The sequence below is a fragment of the Equus przewalskii genome, chromosome 15 (genome assembly GCF_037783145.1).
Source record: "Equus przewalskii isolate Varuska chromosome 15, EquPr2, whole genome shotgun sequence".
Taxonomy (NCBI): Eukaryota; Metazoa; Chordata; class Mammalia; order Perissodactyla; family Equidae; genus Equus; species Equus przewalskii.
In genome coordinates, this window is record NC_091845.1 from 34713633 (window position 1) to 34733622 (window position 19990).

The window sequence follows — 19990 nt, forward strand, 5'->3', positions numbered from 1 at the left end:
AAACAGCCTCCCCACAAAGCCCCCTGTTCATTGTCTAGGCTCCTCAGAGCGGTCAGAGGGATCAGCTAAAAGTATGAAGCACAGCATCATCTCCCTGCTTAAAATCTCCCAAACAGCTTCTATTTAGAGTTAGAATACAATCCAGATTTCCTACACTTACCTCCAAGACTCAACTAGCCCCCCGCCTACCTGGATGACCCCCATTCCCCCACCTTTGCTAGTTGTTTCAGCTCACTAGCCTTTCTCTTCCTCTCACACGCGGAGCTCATTCTCCCCCTCAGGCGTTTGCACTTGCTGTACCCTCTGCCTAGCACACCTTTTATCCAGTTTCTCCATGGCTGGTTCCTGTTTATCATTCAGGGTTCAGTTGTCTAAACTCATTTCCTCTCACTTTACCCTGCCTTCCCTTTCTTTAGACGATTCCTCTGGCACTGAATTCTGACTTGCTTGTTTACTATGTTCTCTTTCACTGAAATACTAGCTCCACAAAATGTTATAAAAAGCCGGTGCCCTCTCATCCAGAGCAGTACTCCCGGGTCCACGGGAGCCATTGGTAATGCAGAGCGGCCTCACTGTGATTCACCTTGCCTCTCTGCACCTGGGCAACAGACAGCCCCACTAGCAGGCACATTGTGTAGGGAGGAAACACAAACAGAGCTCAGTAATTTGTCCCCGATCAATTCGAACCCAGTTCATCTGATTCTAAAACCTTTGCTCTTAACCACTGAAGACACTGCCTCTTTCTGTATTGGGAAAGGACAGCAGAGTGGCTTGGAGGTCCTCCTCCAGGAGGGCGCCTCTACTAGGCTGCTTGATCCTGTGGCTGGGAAAGGTCGAGGATGGGTTGGGGAAATATACGGTTGTCCTCCGAGGTTCAGGGCAAATGCTCAATAATTAGCACCAAAGGTCTACTCAAAACCAAGGACAAAATTCTAACTTATATTTCAATATATACCCCAGGGATGCAGATATCTAAAAGGTAAGAAAAGCTGAAATTACAAAAATAATATTAATAACGTATACTGCAAAGCTTAACTCAAATTTGATCATCTAACCCCAACCCATTAAAACCTAAAGCCTTTCTGAAAGACTCTTTTTTGTTTTTAAATGTTTTCATTTAAGTTTTAGTTAACAAATGTACCTTTTGATGGATAACAGGAAGTCGCTGAGGGCTGGATGCTTTGGCTGTAACCATAGACACTTCCCGGGTTTTCCCTCTGTATTCTCTGAACTGGCCACTTTCCCTCCTCCTCACCCCTCTCCTTTTTATTTCTTTTAAATTCTAGCTCTTGAATGTTTATTCTCTTCTTTAATGTGCCTTTTTGGACTTCATATATCATGTACAAAAACAGAATCAGCAATCATTCGGTAATTACCAAGGAGTAATTAATGCTGAAATTAGCCACCTATTACAAATGGTCTGCTCATTTTTCTATGTAACATCAATTTATTTACCTTATTCCCTTGCAGAGCCTTCTGTGAACCCTGGGTTACAACTTCTCAGTGTGATAAACCACATGCAGCCTGGTGCTTAGTTTTTCTGAAATTTTACCATCCTTATTTCATATTTCTTAACAGTCCCTTGTCTACAAGGTGCCCCTGCATGAGCTGCTCCATCGGTGCATCATTCAATACTCCGCTTTGCAATGACACTAGAGCTGAGGGTCCCGGGAGTCTGCTCCTCAGTGGGAGACCCTGGCTGTCTACTTCACATGCTGAGGTCCTCGTTCGGCCTTTGGTGTGATGGGCGCTGCACCTGCTGAGTCTTTTGAAAGACCCTTTTCCCCTCTTAAGTAAGACAAGCTGAAAACAAAGCCAGTGTTCAGATTTCAGTCTTCTCAGTACAACGAGGTGGGCAGTAAAGTTGATGGTGTGACCTTGTTTGCATTCTGTTATGGAACAACAGTGTTCTCAGAAGACCCTCACACTATTCTGTTTCATCTTCCTCTTACCCATCACATACTACTTAAAAAGCACTTATTTCTGTAGAATATGTACAATTTACAAACAGCTTTCTAACTCACATCTCCTCAGAGCTTCACAAAGAACCAGCAAGAGTCTGTCGGGCTCTGACAGCCATGTTCCCATTTGTAAAATGTCAGGAAGTGGACTACATGCCCACAAAAGCTGAGGCAGGACCACTTCTGGAACATAGAGGCTGGGTATAAATCCCAGCCCAGTCTTTATTAGCTGTGGCATGTTAAAGTCCTTTCTGAACCTCTAGTTTCCTTTTCCTGAATTCTTTCAAATTATGGGAAACATGCAAGAGTCCTCTATGAAACATGATTTTCTTCTCCCCAAAGAGAAGCAACTTCACATCATGGTGAAGGGTTAGGCTTGGGCTCCCAATCAGCTGGGCCTGAATCCCAGATCAACCACTGCTAGCTGGTAACCGGGAGCAAGGTACTAGTCTCTCTGAGTGTCAGATTCTCTCTCAAGAACCTCATAGAGCTTTAATGAGAGTCAAAAGAGATAATACACAAAAATACTTGCACTCTACCTGGCACTTAGTTTGTCATACTCACTTGCTATTAACAACAGCAGCACCATCTTCATCTTCATCACCATTACCCTTCCCACTCAAATTCTCATGTTCTATGGAATGTACATCAAGAATGTACACAACTTAAATGTCCATCTATGGATGAATGGATAAAGAAGATGTGGTATATATACACAATGGAGTATTATTCAGCTATGAGAAAGAAGGAAATCCTGACATTTGTGACAACATAGATGGACCTTGAGGGTATCATGCTTAAGTGAAGTAAGTCAGACAAAGACAAATACTGTCTGATCTCACTTGTATATGGAATCTATATGGAATCTAAAAAAGCCAAACTCACGGAAACAGAGAGTAGAATGGTGATTACTAGGCATTAGAGGGTAGGGGAATTGGGGAGACATTGGTCAAAGGGTACAAAAAACAGAATTACACCAAGTTATCTGAATAATTGCCATTTTTGTTTTCTTCCACCTGTTCCAAAATAGCAAAAAGTTTTATTTGCCGCATTTCCTCTACCTCCACTTACAATCATTTTGGCCTCACAAATTTGAAGATATCTTTTAGGAGACATGACACTTGGAAAGGTAGAGTGAGGTTAAGAATTTTTTAACGAAAAAATGCTGTGGGTCTGAATGTCCAAGGAGGGCTCAGGCCATCAGTCCTCTTTCAAATAAGGAGAGAATGACCATTAACCCTTCCAAAAAGGGACAAGCTGAGCAGACAACCAAGAGAGTCATGTGGCATTTCCATTCAACCTAACGATGACTGATTGGTTGAGAACCCAAACAAAGAGGCCTTTCTTTATTTGCACAGCTGGAAAACACTCCATTCACCATGATTTTTGAAGGAGAATCAGGCAGTGCTTATTTAAAATCTTGGCACACTGAACATCAGAGAAGGTCATCACGGCTTTATGGAATATCTGGGCTAGTCCCTCTTTTCAGTTTTCCCAGTTCACTTGTTTATCCAATAGTGTGAATGCAGAACTTTATATTCGGTAAGCCATTCTACAGTAGCAATGATTATTTTAATGTATTTAAAATGGTTTGCTGCTTTGCCTCATTAAGGCTGGTTCCCGCAAGATAAGATCTAGTTATGCATAAAGTGAAACAAACCATTGAGCTCCAGGCTTCTCTGGATTTTGCTAGGGATTGGAGGAGGCAGAGAACTCCTGTAAGGAGCATGAATGTCCCCAGTCATCCACTTCCAGAGGACAGTGTCTGAGGACCACTGGCTGAGAACTGTCTCCATGACTACCAGACTTCCAAGCAAGAAGTTCTGCATTAACAGTGGGTCCTTGACCACTGATCTGGTGACGAGGTGCTGGCCCTGACAACTTCTGCTCCTCCCCAGGGTCTCTCTGGCCAGTCAGCCAACAGGCTTCTCCTTGGGCTCCCTGGGTCTGCTCTGGTCCTCGAATGCTAATGCTTCATTTCACTGAAGAACGTGGCTGAGTCACGATGAAAATATGTAAGGGGGGGGCCCTTCTGGACCTCATGTTACTTGAGATGAAAAATGTTATGCTGCCTCCATATTATAACTATCTGAGACTATAAACAATGATTTAATTAATGACCATAGAAGAATACTTGCTCACCGATGTTACGTGGTCTAAAAACCCATAACTGACGCAACATGAAGCCAATGTTTATATGGGCACAGATGACTGGAACCTAACATTTTGATGGCAGCTGCTACTTTGAAGAGTGGAAAACAATGACATTTTATTCCCAAGGTCCTTTAGAAGAGAAGCAGAGTGAGGAAGGTGAAACTCTGGAGAGAGACGGGCTCTGGCAGGGAAGGAAATGACTGGATTTAGACAGGAAGAGAAGGAGAATCACTGTGGAATCCACCGGCCCGGCCAGCTAAGCAGCTACTATTACCTCCTTGCATTTTCCAAGTTGCTGTACTCAGAACTTACAAATCTAAAGGGCTATATTCTATAGCCAGGCCCTGAAATACAACAAGTTCGCTAAATTGTCTTCAAAAGGATGCTTCAGAGATTCTTATAAACAATGACTAAAACTAAATTATGGTGTAATATTAGTTGATTAGGACAAGACTTCAATTTGAGTAATTTTCATCAGCTGGACACAGACAGTGGTAAAAACAATAACCCATGACTAAATGCATACTAGTTGATGGGAAGAATTGCAATCTGATGTGCCAGGAATAACAGCAAAATTTTAAAGAATTAAAAAATGGAAAGGAACTCTTTTTTTCAAGACCACAGAATAAAAGAAAAAAAATGGGAAAAGTGTGGCTCACTGAAGGTTTTCAAATGTCAACAAAGTTCCAAAACTTATTTCAAGAACGGCCTCTTTACTCAGAGGGAATCTAGGATCCTCTTGGCCTCCATCTCCTCTGCCTACGTTCCTCCTATATTTACCCTGAAATAAAGCCAAATGCATTACTCTGAGAAAATCAAAATTACCAATACCTTTTAGTGAGGCAAGCCAGCCAGTAAACCAAATTAATTGTAGAATGTGTTATTTTAGAGCTTCAAGGAAATGTTAAAACCGTCCATGCAGCTCTCCACTTTTTAGATGAGGAAATTGATACTTGCTTAAAAGATCGCTCCAAGTAGAAGCAGGTAATTAAAGACAATGCCAAGCAAAGGGAAAGCTAGGCAGAGGTATATTTGCCTGGGTATGCATCTATTCTCTGAGAACTTCCACACTCACTCACCCACAATGCTGAGCCCCTGCAGAGCACATAACATTTTTCCTGTGGGCTTATCTCTACCCACACCCAATTCAGCAGGGGGAGACTTGGCCCAAGCTGGGTGTCCTAATCTTTTTTGGGAGGGAGGAGGAGGACTTGAAATCAGAAGCTAAAGTTGCTCATCAGTGTCAAATGGAGGAGATATAAACTCTCCTTTCTACATCATGCCTTGCCCACAATATGTGCTGTGTAGACAGATGCGTATGCATGATGGCATGGGGTGGCCATTTCTGCTGTGTGCATGCCATAGCAGAGAAGGTCTATCTATAGAGAAGAAGAATGCCATGGAGTGTAGAAAGAAACCAAGAAGGAAAAGAAAAACAAACACACAGCTCCCTGGTCCCTCATGAGACACAAGCTTCCCTTCCCACTCTGCGTTCTGAGTCATTCCCTCTCTCTCCAAAACACTCCTCTTTTTAATTTCAGGGAGTAACTTTGGTTGCTTGCAACTAAAATAACTTTGTCTTAAGTCACCAAACTAGAGCTGAGACCTGAAAACCCTTCATTGAGTCCTCTTTCTTCCACTAATATACAAATACTGGAACTTTTATAAAGCATGGCTTAGGAGACAACACAAAAATAGACCACCTAAATCCATCAATACCAATTTACCGTGCAATAGGACATATCTTCCTTTATTAGTATTTATAGTCAATTTACTCATTTTCAAACATCAAAGGAGCACCCACTCTGAATAAAGTAGGAGCCTGGGGTCTGTTAGAGTGCTCAGGACAAAAGCAGAGTCCAAGGCTGCTCTCATGGAGCACGTAGCCTCAGATGGGAGATGAGACATGCCTACAGATCAATATAACACCAGGAGATAATATGGGGCATTTACGTGCCAGGCACTGAGCTACCAGATTTACGTGCATGGCCTCATTTCATGCTCACATCTGTCTGGGGCAGGGTCATCACTACACCTGTTCTGTAGGTGACGAAACTCAGACCCAGAAAGGTTTGGTAACGTGCACATGGTTGGTGGATGGTGGAGGATTTGGACTTGAGGAATTTGGACTCTACCACCTAGTTGCCTCCTATGCTTTTCCTTCTTGGCTGTGTGCAGCCTGAGAAGAAGCCCTTAGACTGGTGGGCCCTGTTACTTTCCTCCCTGTGCCTTCTCCAAAGCATTGTTTCTCACACACAACAGGGAGTCATCAATCAACTAACCTATCAATACAGAAAAGCCAACAATTACTGAGCACTTATTATGCCCCAGCACTGAACTAGGCACCTAATATACATCATTTCATTAATCCTTATGTTTAATAAGAATCAAAGGAAGAACTATTATTACCATCTCTGTTTAGAAGATTAGAACATTTGAGGCAGGTTAAAGTTAACTACCTTAATTAGTTATGTAGGCTAAGTTATGCTGTGGGAACATATCAAACTGGAAATGTCAGTGGCTTAACACAAAGGTTTATCTATCATGTAGAGTATATATCCAGCGTGCGTTGGTAAATGGTAGGGCAAAAGGAGTGGAATGCATTGGCTCTATGTCATCATTCAGGGACCCGGGTGGATGAAGGTTGTTCTATTTCATGACTATTCCATTGAAACATGTAGCTTCAGAGTTCACAAGAGCAGAAGAAGAGAGTACGGATACCACCACACCAGCTCTTAAATGCTTTAGTCCAGAAATGACCCAGGTTGGTTTTGCTCAAAGCCTATTGGCCAGGCCAGTCTTGAGGCCCCATCTACCTACAAGGAGGCTGGGAATGGTGAGTGAGCACATGGATATTTGGTGAACAGAAAATGGCTCTGCCATAGCAATTCTTCCAATTACTAGCAGAGCAGAGAGGATTAACCACCCTACTTGATTATGTCCTCAAAATTTGTAAACATATTTTGGGATAAGCTGTTCCGAGTCTACAATAATCATTTAGAAATACCCAAACCTTATCTGAGAATTCACAGCCTTCTCTAAGAAGCGTCCACCTTCTCACGACTGTCTCGATTTCTGCATATCCAAGAGGAAGTTACTCAGAGCCGAGCACATTGTGGGGACCTACCTTTGTTGGCACAGGCCATCCACTTGAGATTGTCTGCAAAAGCAGCCTCTCGTCCAATGAGGTACGTGAAGATGCGAACCTGAGAGGAAGAGTGACATGGTTCAGCGGTATTCATTTTTCACCGTCCTGCATAGACCACATGCATGGCTCATGCACATGTGGTTTACCTCTTTAATGCTCCATGCTCCCCATCTGTAGGAACATATTTAAGACATTTGAAGTACAGGCAGCTAGAAATATATTCAAAACTGGGGCCTTTGATCTTTTAAACCATATGGCCCTTGTGGTGGTTGTTTTTCGGTGTGCAACTCGTGACAGAGGAGAACAACTTGAAGTGGGAGACTGGCAGCGTCATGGGCCTGGGTTTGCTGCACACAGAGGGACACGGACCATCCAAGTTTGGGTCAAAGCCACAGCCATTTTCCTCATCCACACAGAAATTCAGAGCGTGTTCTTTTTGGGAATAAAAATGCCCCTGAAACACCCTCAACGTTTCCCCCCAATGGTGAGGAGAGGCTGCAGACACTCTCTTACCATCTGTGGTGTCTGGCGTGATTTTAGGAGGTAATTAACCCTGGCAAGAGGCACAGCCTGGAGCCAGGAGACCCATGGGGACTCTCTCTAGTCTTCCTAAGCTTTTGGCTCCTGATAAGCAGAAGACACATGTAAAACCTAGGCTCTCTCATTTTCTATTGCTTTCTCAACTCTCTCTCATGAGGCCAAAATTTTTTTAATAAGTATGACCTACCTCCCAAAGTAGTGCTTGAAGGTCAAATGGAAGAAAGATACGGAATTCAAAGGGTTAAAATCCTTTAATTCAACTTTAAAATTGTATGTGGGGCAAGACTACACAGTCCCAACAAAACTCGTCTGGCAGGTCAAGTACAGTCCTTTGGCCACCTCTTTGTGATGAGTTAATGAAGACATGGGATTAGATGAATGATGCTGGACACGTGGTACCAAAGGCTTTACTAGCTTTACCCCTCAGCTCACCCAGACTGGATCAGGCACCCCTACTGCTCCTTCAGAGCCTTTATTACAACTGTCGTTAACTAATACCTTCTGTGAGGCTGAGCTCCACTAGACGGTTCACTTGATAGGGAAAGGAAGGGATGTGTCTCTTTCCCCTGGCTGTGTTCTGATGGAGCACAGAATGCTGCAACTCAATATATGAATGGATAAAAATACATGAATGCTCAGAGATGACTGTAAAAATGAAGATTTTGTTTTAATTATGAATATCTTCTTATGTAGGAATTATAACTTGAAGACTAGTTTCTAGGCGATGATTTATTTCCAACTTAAAGAGATGTTTAAATACACTTTATCATCATGCAGCCTGAGTCTGTCCTCATTTGTGTTCAGTAAGGCAGTCATTTCACCTAGCACAGCCCTTGCAAGGGGACTTTCTTAGGGGATGGTCAGGCACAGAGGTCTCTGTCCTTCTTCATTCTCCCAGCTCTTTTCCACACCATTCCCACTGGAGTCACATTGGGAGGAAGGAAAGGTTTTTTTTAAATTGGGAGACTCTGGCTTCTCTTGGGAGGAAAAAAAAGGAAGATTCAACATCATATGGCCAAAGGTGGTTACTTTTGACCCCTCTACACAGAGCTGTCTCCTGTTCACTTTTCCTGCCTGGCCACTGTTGGCATTTAGCTAAAGATGTCTGGTTTAGGGGGAAACTAAAGCCCAGTTAAGTAAAGTGATTTGCTTAGTTTCATCAAGTCCTTATCTAATGAGAGAGGTCTTCTGAGACCTCAGGATGACATTGGGGTCTCCTCTCGACCTCTTGGAGATGCTGGTTCTGTCAATTCAGAAAACCCCAATCAGTTCCAGGGCTCAGAGCCAGCATCCACAGGAGCCAGGACTGGAATCCAGTCTCTTGAGATCAGACCCGTGCTTTTATCACAAATCTTTGCTTTTGATTTCAAATTTTAGTTATTTAAAAGGAGAACACTAGACTGACAAAAACTTGCATCCCCAAAGGCTCTTAACCAAGCAGAAAGCATAAGAGATAGTTCTTAGGAAATAAAGCTATGAGTCTATCTTTGTAGGTAAAGAGGAAAAGACTCGACACAAGGCAGCCTATTTGTTTTTGAGTAAAGGTACCCATATGTGCCAAACCTCCTCTGCTGTCCAGATGAAGAACCTTAGGATAAACTGAGTTTTCTCTTGGAGGCATAGTTAAAACTCCAGGACAATGCTGTGAACCATTGGCAAAATATCTCTAATTCCTGATTTTAAAAGATGGCAACCCATTTGGAAAACCAGTAGGATTGCGCCAAACTTCAGACCAGACATGATTGCACAAGAATGATTGTGTTAACAACAACCACAGCAATGAAAACCAGTACCACGACCCCTTAAACCACCACCGCTGCCCCTACTACCACTTCTGCTATGGCTTCTACGGTCAGCACCATCCCCTGGGTCAGGTACTTGCTAAGGGATTTATAGGTATTTTATTTGTTTTGTTGGTTTGTATTTTATTTCATTGCTTATGAAAGAAAATCAGAATCATGTTCAATATTTCCATTTATATGTGGTCCTTGGCTCCCAGTGGACTAGCCTCTTTATCTGAGTAGAAGTGGCGTGCAAATGCCTTGCTGCATCTCTGCCTATAAAATAAACATAATCAAAAAATACTGGGTTCACGCCCTGGATTTCTCACAATAATGTCTTTCAACTGGCAACAAAAGAAAACAGATTTTACTCCAAAATAAATATTTTGGAGAGCAATTTAACAATATCCATAGCATTTTATATTTTAAAATTTTTTTGGACCCAGTAATTCCACCTCTGGGCATTATCTTACAGCCAGGATAACAAATAAAATGCCTATGGGGGCCAAGCAGGTAACAAAGATGACAGGAAGTTACAGGAGTATGAAGAACTGTAGAGTGCATGTCTTCTTAAAGCTCTATAATTCAGTTTCAGACATTTTCACAAAGACACAAAATGATAAAAGTACAAAGGTGTTCACCTTCATTATTTGTAATGGTCAAGTACTGTTAAATCCTAAATGTCTCTTCATAGTTGATTGGCTGGAAAACTTATAGTACATTCATGTAGTGGAATACCATGCCGCTATGTACTCATGTTGAAAGACATCCATTATAAATTGGTAAAAGGAAAAAAGCAAATTGTGGGATACTGTGTAGCATAGAAACCTATATTTCCTAAAAGGAAACATATACTTTTTACTTCATAAACTTAGAAATCACTTGAATGTTTTTACCAATGAACAAGTACTGCTTTCATAATTAAAGATCATTTTAAATGAGAAGAAAGTATAGACACTGCTTCTTCCGGAATCATTCTGTAAGGACATAGGAAGAATAAATGCAGCAGTGAAAATCCAACACAAGAAGAGATGATATGTGGAAATTAAGTCCCGGTCTTCCATCTTCGAGGGTGGGCTGCCTTACTCCACAGCTCAATTAACTGAGGGCAAAACCTCTTTGAGTAACATAATCAAATTGCTCCTCATTTCCATCACTAACACATTCTGTAAACTGATGGATTCTATTTCCAATGACTGGAGATTTCCTCCCTAAGAAGCACCACCAAACAAACTTTCACAAGTCTGCCTTGAGCCCTACTACTTTTCTGACGTGGCAAGGTGCCCTAGCAGAGGTAGATCGGGGTAGTTCTGAAAGCCAGGGGCATGGCACAGATGACCATGGAAAGAAGTCAAGGCACAGCTCAGAGCAGCTTTGGTGTATGTCAGAACACACTAAAGCTCCCCAGAAAGCAAAGCCTTTGTGCTCATCATCCACAGGCATGAACACACCACTTTTATTATTGTAGCGCAAAGGCGGGGGGGTGGGAGGGGGAAAGTCCGCATCAATCTATTAGTTCATTTTGATCTCCCGTTTAAGTTTGGATGGGCTTTAAATGTTCTCCCAAACCAATTAAGCTTAATAAAATGTTAGGATGTGGACATTTCAAAGTCACTTAATTTAATCTACTTAGTACAAAATTTCCCAAATGAAACAAACAAAAACTCAAGCCAATTTTTCCAGAAAACAGATTATGCTCCTCAATCATATAGATACAATACCCTCCAGAAACTTAGAACGGCACCATTCCTCCCAAACTTTGGTGAACATACGTAGTTTGAGTTGGCAAAGATAATGAATCAAATTCTCCTTTCTACAGCCATTAAAACGGGGGAGGAGAGCAGCTGCCAGTAGAGCTACAATGGGGCAATTGAACAGCCAGAAAACAGGCTGCTGCTGCCTGCACATCTCCCTCCAGCAATGAAGGGGAGATCACCAATGCCCAGGCTTTTGAGATAGTCCAGAGCAGCAATTCATCATGCATCTGTCACAAGTAACTTCTGAGCACCCACCATGTGCCAGGGACCATTCTTGGTGGTGTTGGGGATGTGATGGGTAAACCACAACTCTCTGTCCTCAGGGAGTTTACATTTTCATGAGAGTGAAACATATAATAAACGGCAAATTCACATTTAACATTTATTTATCTTTTGTAGTAAATGCTTATGAAGAAAATAAAGCAGGGTAAGACAATGGAGAGTGATGGGTTGTTATTTTAGAAAGGAAGGAAGGGAAGGCCTCCTTGATAGGTGATATTTGAGCAGGCATCTGGACAAAATGGGGTGGGGTAGGGGGAGCAAGATATGTAGCTATTGGGGAAGAATGTTCCAAATGAAAGGAAGAGAAGGTACAAAGGCCTCGAGATAGGGATGCTTGAGGGATGTTGTAGAGACCAGTGTGGATAGAGTGGAGTCAGCTAGGAGAGGTTGTAGGGTAGAACCTTGGACAGATAACAGGTGCCAGATCATGTGTGTCCTTGAAGCCACTGTTAGAGCATGGGCTCTTTTTGCAGCAAGAAGAGAAGCCACAGGAGGGACTGAGTAGAAGTCTGACATGAACTGACACATAGTTTTGTAAAAAGGATCATTCTGTCTGCAGTGTGGAGAATAGGCCATGAATGGCTGTGCATATCCTGGCTGCCCATTCAATTTTCCTGTGATGACCTTATAACTCTGAATGCCCAAGTCCTATACAAGATCAATTAAATCAGAACCTCTGGAGGCAGGGCTCGACTTTCAATCTCCCTACAGAAGTTCCAATGTGTAGCCAAGTTTGAGAACTACAGACTTAGGGAGATAAGGAGAGAAGCAGAGGTACTAAATAGGAGGCCACTGAAACGTTCCAGGTGAGAGATGATACTGGTTTTGGCCAGGGTGGCGAGAGTTCTCATATTTCTCCGGGCGTCAGAATCCCCAGGGCCCTTGAATCACATGTTAAAGGTGGAGTCTCCAGCACTCACCCTCCAGAGATTCAGGTTAAGTAGGCCCAGGGATCTACATTTGTTAAAAGTGCCCATGATAGGTCTCACACAAGTGGTCTTTAGAAAAATACCACCAAGAAGATGAGGTGGGAAAGATGAGCAAAGGAAGTGGGACTGGGAATTAAGAAATCATTGGAGTAATTTCCAATAAAGCTGTTTCTATAGATTCCTAAGGATTGAAGCTAAACTTGCAGGAGTTTACAATCCAGTGAGCGGTTAAAAAGAGAAGAGAGAGGAGCTGAATCAAGACGCCATTTTTAAAGAAGCTTGTGTCCATCCAGCAAGGCAGGAAGAACATCAGACACCAAGCAGGCTGGGCAACAGATCAGCCAACTGCAAAGGGCAGGTCTGTACCCAGATATTTGTAGCTGCTGAGTTGGGTGTACACACCTGAAGCACTGTTCCCTGAAATTACAATAACCCCACTCTTGCTCCCAGATACAGAGGAAAGGGCTGGGGACAGGGCACTGAGAAGCCTCCAAATAGATTTTACTAGGACAGAAAAAAAGAAGGCAATCTTTTATTTTAAAATAACATTTAACTACAAATCCAGTATTTCTACCTTTAAAATATTGCAATTTATATGGATTATAGGCATAAATGACATCTGCAAAAAGAATCATCCAGTCCTATGGGTGCCCACAGCCATTGGTTCTAAATTTTCATTCAGCTAAGTGGCAGCCTCTGCAAGTAACCATGTGGACTCCCCTTCATGTCTTCTTGCTGGCTCATGTCCTTTCAGACTCACTGCCCAGCTCAATGATTCCCTAAAATGCTTCCAGGATTTCTCAAAAACAGTACACAACTTCAGCCTTAGAAAGAGGTCTCCTGATCTCTTTATGTTTTAAAGTCAATTTGATGTTACTGAATACATTCTTCATCTGTATCTTCACCAAAGATATTCCTAACCGACTTCATTATGATTTGCTCATTTCTATGATTTCTGATGGAGGGAAGTATTTCTAAATAAAATCTTTAATCTCTAAGTAGAAAATGAAGGCTGGAACTTGATTACTCACAAAAATGTTTCATAAATCACTGTCAATATTTGTCTTCATGAAAATGCTGCAAGAGTAGAGGTGGGTTCGGAGGAGGTTGACACCAACAGAAACAGTTATATTGAGCAGGCTGCTTTAATCTAGAAGCTATCATGCTCATAATAAAAGAAGAAACATCCTTATCCAGAAGGATGAGAGAGGCAAATAAGGTAACACCGCCCTGAGCAGTAATAAAATGGAATAAATTGAATTAAATTACAAAAGTAATAAAATTTCAACAAATGAATATCATAGATCATTATGAGAAATGGACTGTCATTTTGGGGATGCTCTAAGAGTCTGTATAATCTCCTTTCTCTCAAGCACAGTGCCTGACACCTCATGCATGGTATTGAAAACATCCCAATTTAGAAAAAATTGTCATTTGTAATTTTTTGACCAGAGGGATGAAGTCCGGTTTTACGGGTCATGTGGTTGTGAAGGTGGAGATCGGTGCCTCTGGGTCCCCCAGAGACTGTGACCTGGGTTAGTACAATGGAACAGAGGAGATTACACACCACTTTACAGAGCAGTGAGAAGTCGATCTACAAATATCCTCAAAGGTGGAGGACATAGTTTATCAGACTATCCAACTCCATCCACTTCATTCAGAGGGCAGAGCCAGTGTATTAACTATGTCTTTTTATTCTCTGTATTTTTGATGTTCTGATATCTGGGGCTGCCCTGGAGGGACTGACCCTCCCAGAGTTAGCTAATTCTGGAGATAGTAAACAATTTGCCTGGAAGTGCACCTTTGATATGCAAACCAACCAATCCAGAGCCAGTGCCAACAACCACCTCCTTCATCAGGTACTCACGCCCTGGACCATTATCCACCTGCCCTAATCACTCCAGGGCCACGTCCCAGATACCTAGGGACAACCCCTATGCTGAAATACCCAGAGCCTGCTGAAATTATTCAATTCTAAACCTGCCTACTCTGCTCTGCCTCTTTCTTCCCAGGGAAACTCAAGAAAGGCTTCAACCTACTAGTTGCCTCTCTCTCTGGCCACTCATCTTGTGGCCCTGCATGGTATGGCATACTCTTGCTTCTAGGGGACTATTAGTATAATAAACTTCTTCCTTCATGACAGTTATTTCTGTGTCTGTGTGCCTTACCACATCTGATTAAAACAAATACTGAGTACCCTTAGAACAGCTGGGAATCAGGAGACCTGGGTTCTAGGTGGGTCCACGTCCACCCTTACTGGCTTGGCAATCTTGAGAAAGTTAGTTAAACCCTTTGAGCTGTGCTCTCTCCACCTATAACATGTGGATCATCCACCCACCCTTCTCACTGTGACCCATAGCAAATAAGATAATGGATGAAAGAACAGGTCAGAAGCCATAAATTTCTGTCAGCTAGGGTTTCATTCTATTTGTTTTTCAGACAATTTGCTGCAGTAAAACTAAGGTGAGCCAAGAAAAACCAAATTTCCTATCCATAGACGCTACCCTCACCCTGCCCAGAGGTTTGCTTGAAGAGGAAATTGGCTTCTGTGGGTGAAGAAGAGGATTTTTCCTAAGGGAGAGTTTTGATGAGCCATCACTGATATTTGTCATTACCTAGACTAATGGGATTGATAGTTCCTAAAACAATCAAAGTAACACTAGAGGTATAACAATAACAACTTCTACTAAGCTTTGGAGAGTCATAAGATCCACTGAAAATTTGGCAGGGCCTATAGACCTTCTCCCTACAAAAAAAAAGCCCAATGGTGTATATTCACAGTTTGAGATAAGATTCATGAGGTTGGGGCATCTCCTCCACCAAAGCCCAGATCCAGATTCTCTAGGAACCTCTCAATTCCAGGTTAAGAACCTCTATCTTATACACTTCTTGTATTTTGCATTATAAATCCCTCAAAAATAAAGTGCGTTCTTTGGATAATCAAGAAGGGCACTGTCATCTGAAGTGCTTGCCAAATTGAGAGAAGTTCATTCATTCATTTACATGCTCATTCTCCCATGATTTAGTGAGTACCAGATATTGGACATCCATGATGAGATCCAGAAAAGTCAGACTGGGAATGAGTCCACAACAGGAGGAACAAGGTGGAGATATCAGGAGCCCTGAGACAGAATGGGCATCACTGTAAACCTTGGGTTCTTGTGACACACATCACGTCAGGAAGTCTTTGGATGACCACATTTAAAGGAGCAGGGATGGAATGGACAGACAGACAGGACCCCCAACTTATTCATTTTTGAATCCATAGAATCCAGCACAATGCTTGGCAAAGACCCAGCACTCAAACACTTATTGATTGGCAATGCCATAAAAATCCCCTTCTGCTGATATGAGGGCTCTTGAAACAAACTCATCTCCAAGCTTCAGGCTACTGGCCACCACAAAGCCTGTGGGTTTGTATGGCTAGGAGGCTCCCCACTGCTTCTCTTGCCCTCCCAGACCTGGAGAGATCAAGTGGTAAGAGTGATTTTTTCACAGGTATGCCCCTTCTTCCAAGAAGGCTTACAGATTCAACACCATAAAGAAAAAGACAAACTCACATGTGCAAGGCTGTTAAATTAAGCAAAACAGATCAGAAAATCTACTTACGTAAAAGAGAAACTAATTGTTCAACACATTGGGATGGTGACATTTATGCTCCTGAAACATCATAGGATCATGTGACTCCCTAGGTTAGAATTCTCCAATGTCTTCCCATCGCACTTGGAATATATTCCAAACTCCTAATCACAGTTAGATGCCCTGGAAGATCTGGAAAAATGATACATTCCTTCCAGCCTTAGGGTTTTTGCATCCACCTTTCCCACTGCCTGGAATGTTCCTCACCTCCCACTTTGCATGGCTGACCCTCTCTCACCCCAGTTACCCTCATTCAGATAGCTCCATTTGTCTCCTTCCTCATACTTGCTACATTTGCAGTTATTATAATGATTTGTTTGTTTACTTGAATTATGTCTATTTCTCCTTCCAAACAGAAATGTAGATGTTGTGAGGGCAGATTGAGCCCACTGTACCCAACTCAGTATGTTGTATGTAGCATTCTCAATAAATATCTGATACCCACTTTCTCTCCATTCCTTTTCACAAATTTTGGAAGTCAGAAGAAGCCAGCATGGGATATACTTGAATTTATGAGAGTTAGAGCTCTTTCCTTCATTATCCACTCCATTTTAAATATTTTCCTATTTTTACAGACTGGTCTGCTATCAAGTAGCCGAAGTTTCACTTTCCCTATGCTCAGTGCCCTTGGTTTCTTTTTACACTGAAGCATAGTGATAAAATAGGAAGAAATGGAGGGGTGAAAAGGCTCTGGTCTTTGTTATTATGGTCTCATCTTCAGGGGCCAGAAGATGTGTCTTATTTGAGGCCTCCCACGGTGGATGATCAATTTTATAATATGTTTCTTCCTCGGTGCTGCCCCTTGATTCTAGATAGAAGCCATGCAAAGATTGAAGCCAATTGTATTTTAAATGACTGCCTGCTTCAGAGATTACCTAGCAGGGAAAAGACTACATCTTAAAATAGTGATGTGGCACTTGCTATTCCAAGCAACTTTCAGTGGAAGTCTGTCCTTTCTCTCATACTGTGTGACAGTTTGGGCAGTGGTATCATTTCATGGAAAACAGACAACTGGGTGGACAGGTTAGCAGAATGCAGTGGATACAAGACACGGTTGAGAACTGGACATACTTAGTTTCAGAATCTGGGTCTTCCCCGAATGAACTGGAGGCCTTGGGTGAGTTACTTATCTTTCTAAGCCTCTTTATTTTACTTGTGAGGTACTATGGTTAACATAGTAGGACCCACATGGCAGGGTTGCTATTAAGTGGCATAAATAAAGTAAAATGGTAGGGGTTGGGAAGAAGATCACCCCACAAAAGAGTGTGTGTAGAGGGTTCTTTCTAAGAGGAGACCTCCAATGGTGCTTCTTTCAGATGGGGAAAAGCCCAGGGGTGCAAAGCTTGAAGACAAGCCTGCCTCTCTGGACCTTAGAGAAAAGCTCCTTTGTCATTAAGTTTCCTGGCCCCAAGTTTGTCTCTCTTTGCCTCCCTCTACCTCTTAGTTGGTGAGATCCCAAGGGCCCAGATCTTGGTATAGGACCAAGGCCCACTTGGCCTTGGGCACAAATGGGGTCTTCGTATGTTCTCATTCGGATTTGTGGCCAAAGCCCCACAGGAAGAAGCAGCATGCATTTGGAGAGCACCCTCTCCGATACCACCCTCGTGGATGGAGGTCCAGGATTTAGGAGTTTGGAATTCTGTCCAAATCATTCTCAACTCATTTAAACCAACAGCTGTTGTGAATTCTAAGCTAGCACAGTAGCTTTCTCCCAAGGTTCTTGTCATTTCTGTTTTCCTAACCAATCCTCTCTGTCAGTAAGAATTAGTCCAAAATAGCAGTTTCCACTGTCACCTCCCCTCCCGCCTTCTGGGGCTTACTGTCAGTAAGAAAAGTCAAGGACTTGTCAGGCAACTGCAAGGATATTGCAGAGGACAGCGTTCATTCCATTTTACCTGTGATTCTCCAAGAGGCAGACAGGTAGGGACATGGGCCCCGAGGGCAGGAGGGGGCGGGGGAAGTGTATCAGAATCACCTGTGTGGTTTGGGCAATCTTTACATGCTCATTACCTGTACACACCCTCAGGCCCCTCCAGGGCTCCAGTGCTCCCAAGACCCAGAATTGCAACTATGAGAGCAAGCCCCCCTGCTGAGGACCCCATTCTAGAGAGCCACTAAATTGGCATCAGTGAGTACTGGCCTCAGGTAGATGGGCAGGAAAGTGAGTGAAAGCTCTAGGGTTGGGGGGGCAGGGACTTGGGGGGACCATTATCTTCTTTTTGAGAAACTCAAGGGGAAAATTTATTTCTTGTTTTCAATCAGTAAGAGCTGTATTTTATCCTAAGCAATTGTTCTGCTTTGATCTTACAGACTGTGAGTGAGTCTCACTGCTGTCCAGGCTTCCCTCTTTGCATTGGCAGGGGGTCGAACAACTTAACAGAGATTAGGTGGTTTTTGGCTCTGTTTTGATACCTCTGCCTTTGGCGGCCCTTTTTCCTTCCTACAGACCTCTAAGCTGTGTTACCTTTTCTGTTTTCTGTTTCCCATCCACCTGCCTACCTATGCTTCCATCCATCAAGTATTGACTGGGTACCCACTAGATACTAAACATGCTGCTCAATGCTGGAGACACAATGGGGAGGAAAAACCCATATGGTCTCTGCCCTCATGAAAGTTGTAAGTTTTGAAAATACAGTCATGTGTTGCTTAATGATGGGGATACGTTCTGAGAAATGTATCATTAGGTGATTTGGTCATCGTGCAAACATCATAGATTATACTTATGCAAACCTAGATGGTATAGCCTACACACCGAGGCTACATGGTACTACTAATCCTATGGGACCACCGTTGTATATGCGGTCTGTTGTTGACCAAAACATCGTTATGTGGTGCATGACTGTACTTTTTATAGAACAAGGAAGGCAAAGAGAAGAAATAAAAAAATATAGGGAGGAGAAGGGCCTCACATTCTGTTATTCACTACTCCTGATTTCTCAAAAGTTGCTGGTTGAAAATCTCCCTCAATTTTTTATACTATCTCTGCCCTAACTTTGTGACCTACAGTGGGGGCACAGGCTTATTTTTCCGTCTCTGGTTAAGGGGCCCATAGTAGAGCCCTAAAGAGTATCATCTCCTTTCAGAGCCGTGTCACTCCTGCACTTAACCCCCTAAATAGCTTGGTTTCCCCGAATAGGACACATGGCATATTGAGCTCTGTGGCCCAAACTCCAGTTGATAAGAATGAATTTGGTTTCTTTTTTTGTGTTCTATCTGTAATTTACTGCTTTATGGTGCATTTTACAAAGAAATGTATATTTATTTATTATTTCAATTGATAAAACAGGCCTTTTTAAAGCATGAAATTGTTTTCCCCCCAGCTTTATTGGGATATAATTGACATACAACATTGTGTAAGTTTAAGATCTACCACATGGTTATTTGATAGATGGACATATTACAAAATGGTTACCACGATGTTAGTTAACACATCCATCACCTTACATACTATGTTCTTTTGTAGTGAGAACATTTAAGATTTACTCTCTTTGCAACTTTCAAGTATATGATATTGTTAACTATAGTCACCATGCTGTATATTAGATCCCCAGAAATTATTCATCTTATAACTGAAAGTTTGTACCCTTCGACCAATATCTCCGCAATTCCCACCCCGCTCCCTCCCTAGTTTCTGGGAACACCAGTCTACTCTCTGTTTCTATGAGTTTAGGGTTTTTTTAGATTCTATATATAAGTGAGATCATACACTATTTGTCTTTCTCTGCCTGACTTATTTCAATTAGCATAATGCTCTCAAGGTCCATCCATGTTGTTGCAAATAAACATGGTGGTACAGATA

At 42.4% G+C, this 19990-nt stretch overlaps 1 protein-coding gene across 4 annotated transcripts in view; it reads right to left on the minus strand.

Moving 5' to 3' along the window:
- CACNA2D3 (calcium voltage-gated channel auxiliary subunit alpha2delta 3) overlaps window positions 1-19990 on the minus strand; it is an 832052-nt gene that overhangs the window by 274745 nt on the left and 537317 nt on the right. For all 4 annotated transcript variants that reach the window (XR_011526928.1, XM_070574989.1, XM_070574988.1 and 1 more), the window contains one exon: window positions 7243-7321. Coding sequence is in view for 3 of the 4 variants with exons in the window: in XM_070574989.1 (XP_070431090.1) it covers window positions 7243-7321 (79 nt within the window). In the remaining variant the exon portion in view is untranslated. The remainder of the gene's footprint in view (window positions 1-7242; window positions 7322-19990) is intronic.